We start from the raw sequence: 2,130 nt of genomic DNA, 5'->3' as shown, positions 1-2,130 counted from the left end.
AGGCCGTCGTTCGGTAGAATTTCTTCTTGACGTTTCGCAAGCACGAGTGGCTTGCATCTTCAGAAGTGGTTTGCTTGAAGGCTTACACTGTTCTGATGTCATCACACATCAGAACGACGGCCTAAAAACCCGAAAACCCATTAGTTTCGTCCAAAAACAGTCAATTGCTGAAACCTTTTTGCACTTTTGGTTTGCCACAGCTTTCCACTCCATTGCTTCCCTTATTAACATTCCACTCCAAATTTTACTAATCACCTTTTGATTGCATGACTCGTTTTGCCAGTCCATTTGCGAAACATTTAGCAAAAACTCAGAACAATTCGGTCCTACACTTTAATGTGCTTTATGGCTCACGTGGGCGAGATTCAATCGCGATTAGATGGCAGATAGCTTAAATTTTGTTCTATGTGACCCATCAGGATAACCTTGTGGTTTCAGGCATTTATTTGAAGAGAAAATCCTCTTAGCGCCGCTACATAACTTTCAGGAAAAAGAGTACTTTTAATGTGAATATTAACGCCGTGGTGTTCTTGCAGACATGTGCTGTATCTGGAAGAAGCTACACTTACGGAATGTTGAGGATGTTGATAAACAGATGCGCGCAGGCTTTATTGAGCCACTGCGGCCTCAAGTCTGGAGAAGTTGTCGCTCTTCTGCTGCCCAACATTCCCGAGTACATTATCGTATGCCACGGAGCCATGGAAGCCGGCCTCACTGTGACTTTCGTCAACCCCCTGTACACACCTGGTAAGTCGCAAAAAAATCAAAATCATCCCTGGACTTGTTTGAACCGCCCTGCCGGTTTGCAGACGAAATCAAGCGACAGTTTGAAAATGCCGGTGTGAAAATGATCATCACCATCCCGCTGCTGCTGGAAGTTGCAACCACGATTGGCCCAACTCTTCCAGGATACCGGTAGGTTTATTTGGTAGACGCAAGCCAGGATTGCACTTACTGTGGAATGTTTTTGCGCTTTGCAGATCAACCATTTGCATTGGAGGCGATGATGATCCGTCGAAAAACGTCCATGGGTTGATGAGCCTGTTGTCGGCAGGATACGAAGCTGAGCTACCGGAAATTCATCCGGATCAGCTGGCTTTGCTGCCTTATTCCAGCGGAACTACGGGTTTACCCAAAGGCGTCATGCTGTCCCATCGGAATCTCGTTGCCAACATGATCCAGGGCGATCATCCAGCGCTCATTGGAAACATCACAACTAAAAGTAAGGACGATGATGATTTCTTTTTAGTATACCTACGTAAAAAACTAATTTACTTAACTTACTAACTTACTTAATACTTTTCGCATTGTAGCATGTTTTTGTGACTGCTCTTGTGTATGTTGTTCATGCACGTCTGCTACAACTTGTATCTGAATAGGACTAAAAAATCAATTAATCTTGGTGATTGGAAGACGTTCTATCTGTTTAAAATAGACGGTAAAACGAGGAAGAGCTATAGAGATAGGATACACTTGACACACTATATGTATACATAATGTAAGCCATCGCGCGTATGTTCAAAAAAAATATTCTAACTGAACTAATCCAAGGCTAAAAAATTATACTAAATTGAGAATATTTGATCATAAAGGAATCAAAGGGTATATGAAAGGAAAAAATCCATTTTGATGCGTGGTAGACACAATTAATCATAGAAATAATATAGAGAATTGAAAATATGCCCTAATAAATTCGTTTTACATATTTTGCAACTATAAGCTGAAGGCAGATTCGTATCGTCTTAACATCAAGAATGCGTTGCGGGATAGAAAATATGAAGACGGAACCCATGTTTTCTGAAGTAACCGAGGTAAACTCAAATAGCTTTTCAATTAAATTCAAAACACATTTATTACATATTATTACAAAACAGTAATGATGTTTATCATTTTATGTTAAATATGAAAGATTTCAAAATAGATACCTAAATATTGATAATTTGTTGTTACAAAATAAAATAACAAATAATAGAACATATTATTGCATTAAAAGTGATTAATAATAGTTGTGACCCTTTATTTGCACTTAATCTTGAGCGTTTTTCATAAATTGACCCTGCCTTCTTTAGAAAATATCCGCTCAACATCTGGTTTAACAATTGTTTCCGATGAAAATCACTAAACAAGTAG

At 39.1% G+C, this 2,130-nt stretch overlaps 1 protein-coding gene across 3 annotated transcripts in view; it reads left to right on the top strand.

Annotated features, from left to right (window-relative positions):
* Window positions 1-2,130, top strand: part of LOC109539027 (4-coumarate--CoA ligase) — a 14,211-nt gene that overhangs the window by 6,777 nt on the left and 5,304 nt on the right. For all 3 annotated transcript variants that reach the window (XM_048670533.1, XM_048670534.1, XM_019906538.2), the window contains exons 4-6: window positions 537-747; window positions 810-915; window positions 981-1,222. In XM_048670533.1, coding sequence (XP_048526490.1) covers window positions 537-747; window positions 810-915; window positions 981-1,222 — 559 coding nt within the window. The remainder of the gene's footprint in view (window positions 1-536; window positions 748-809; window positions 916-980; window positions 1,223-2,130) is intronic.

Source organism: Dendroctonus ponderosae, unplaced genomic scaffold (assembly GCF_020466585.1).
Source record: "Dendroctonus ponderosae isolate FM_Combo_2020 unplaced genomic scaffold, Dpon_F_20191213v2 Dpon_F_20191213_1, whole genome shotgun sequence".
Classification (NCBI taxonomy): Eukaryota; Metazoa; Arthropoda; class Insecta; order Coleoptera; family Curculionidae; genus Dendroctonus; species Dendroctonus ponderosae.
This window is presented reverse-complemented; position numbering and strand designations above follow the sequence as displayed.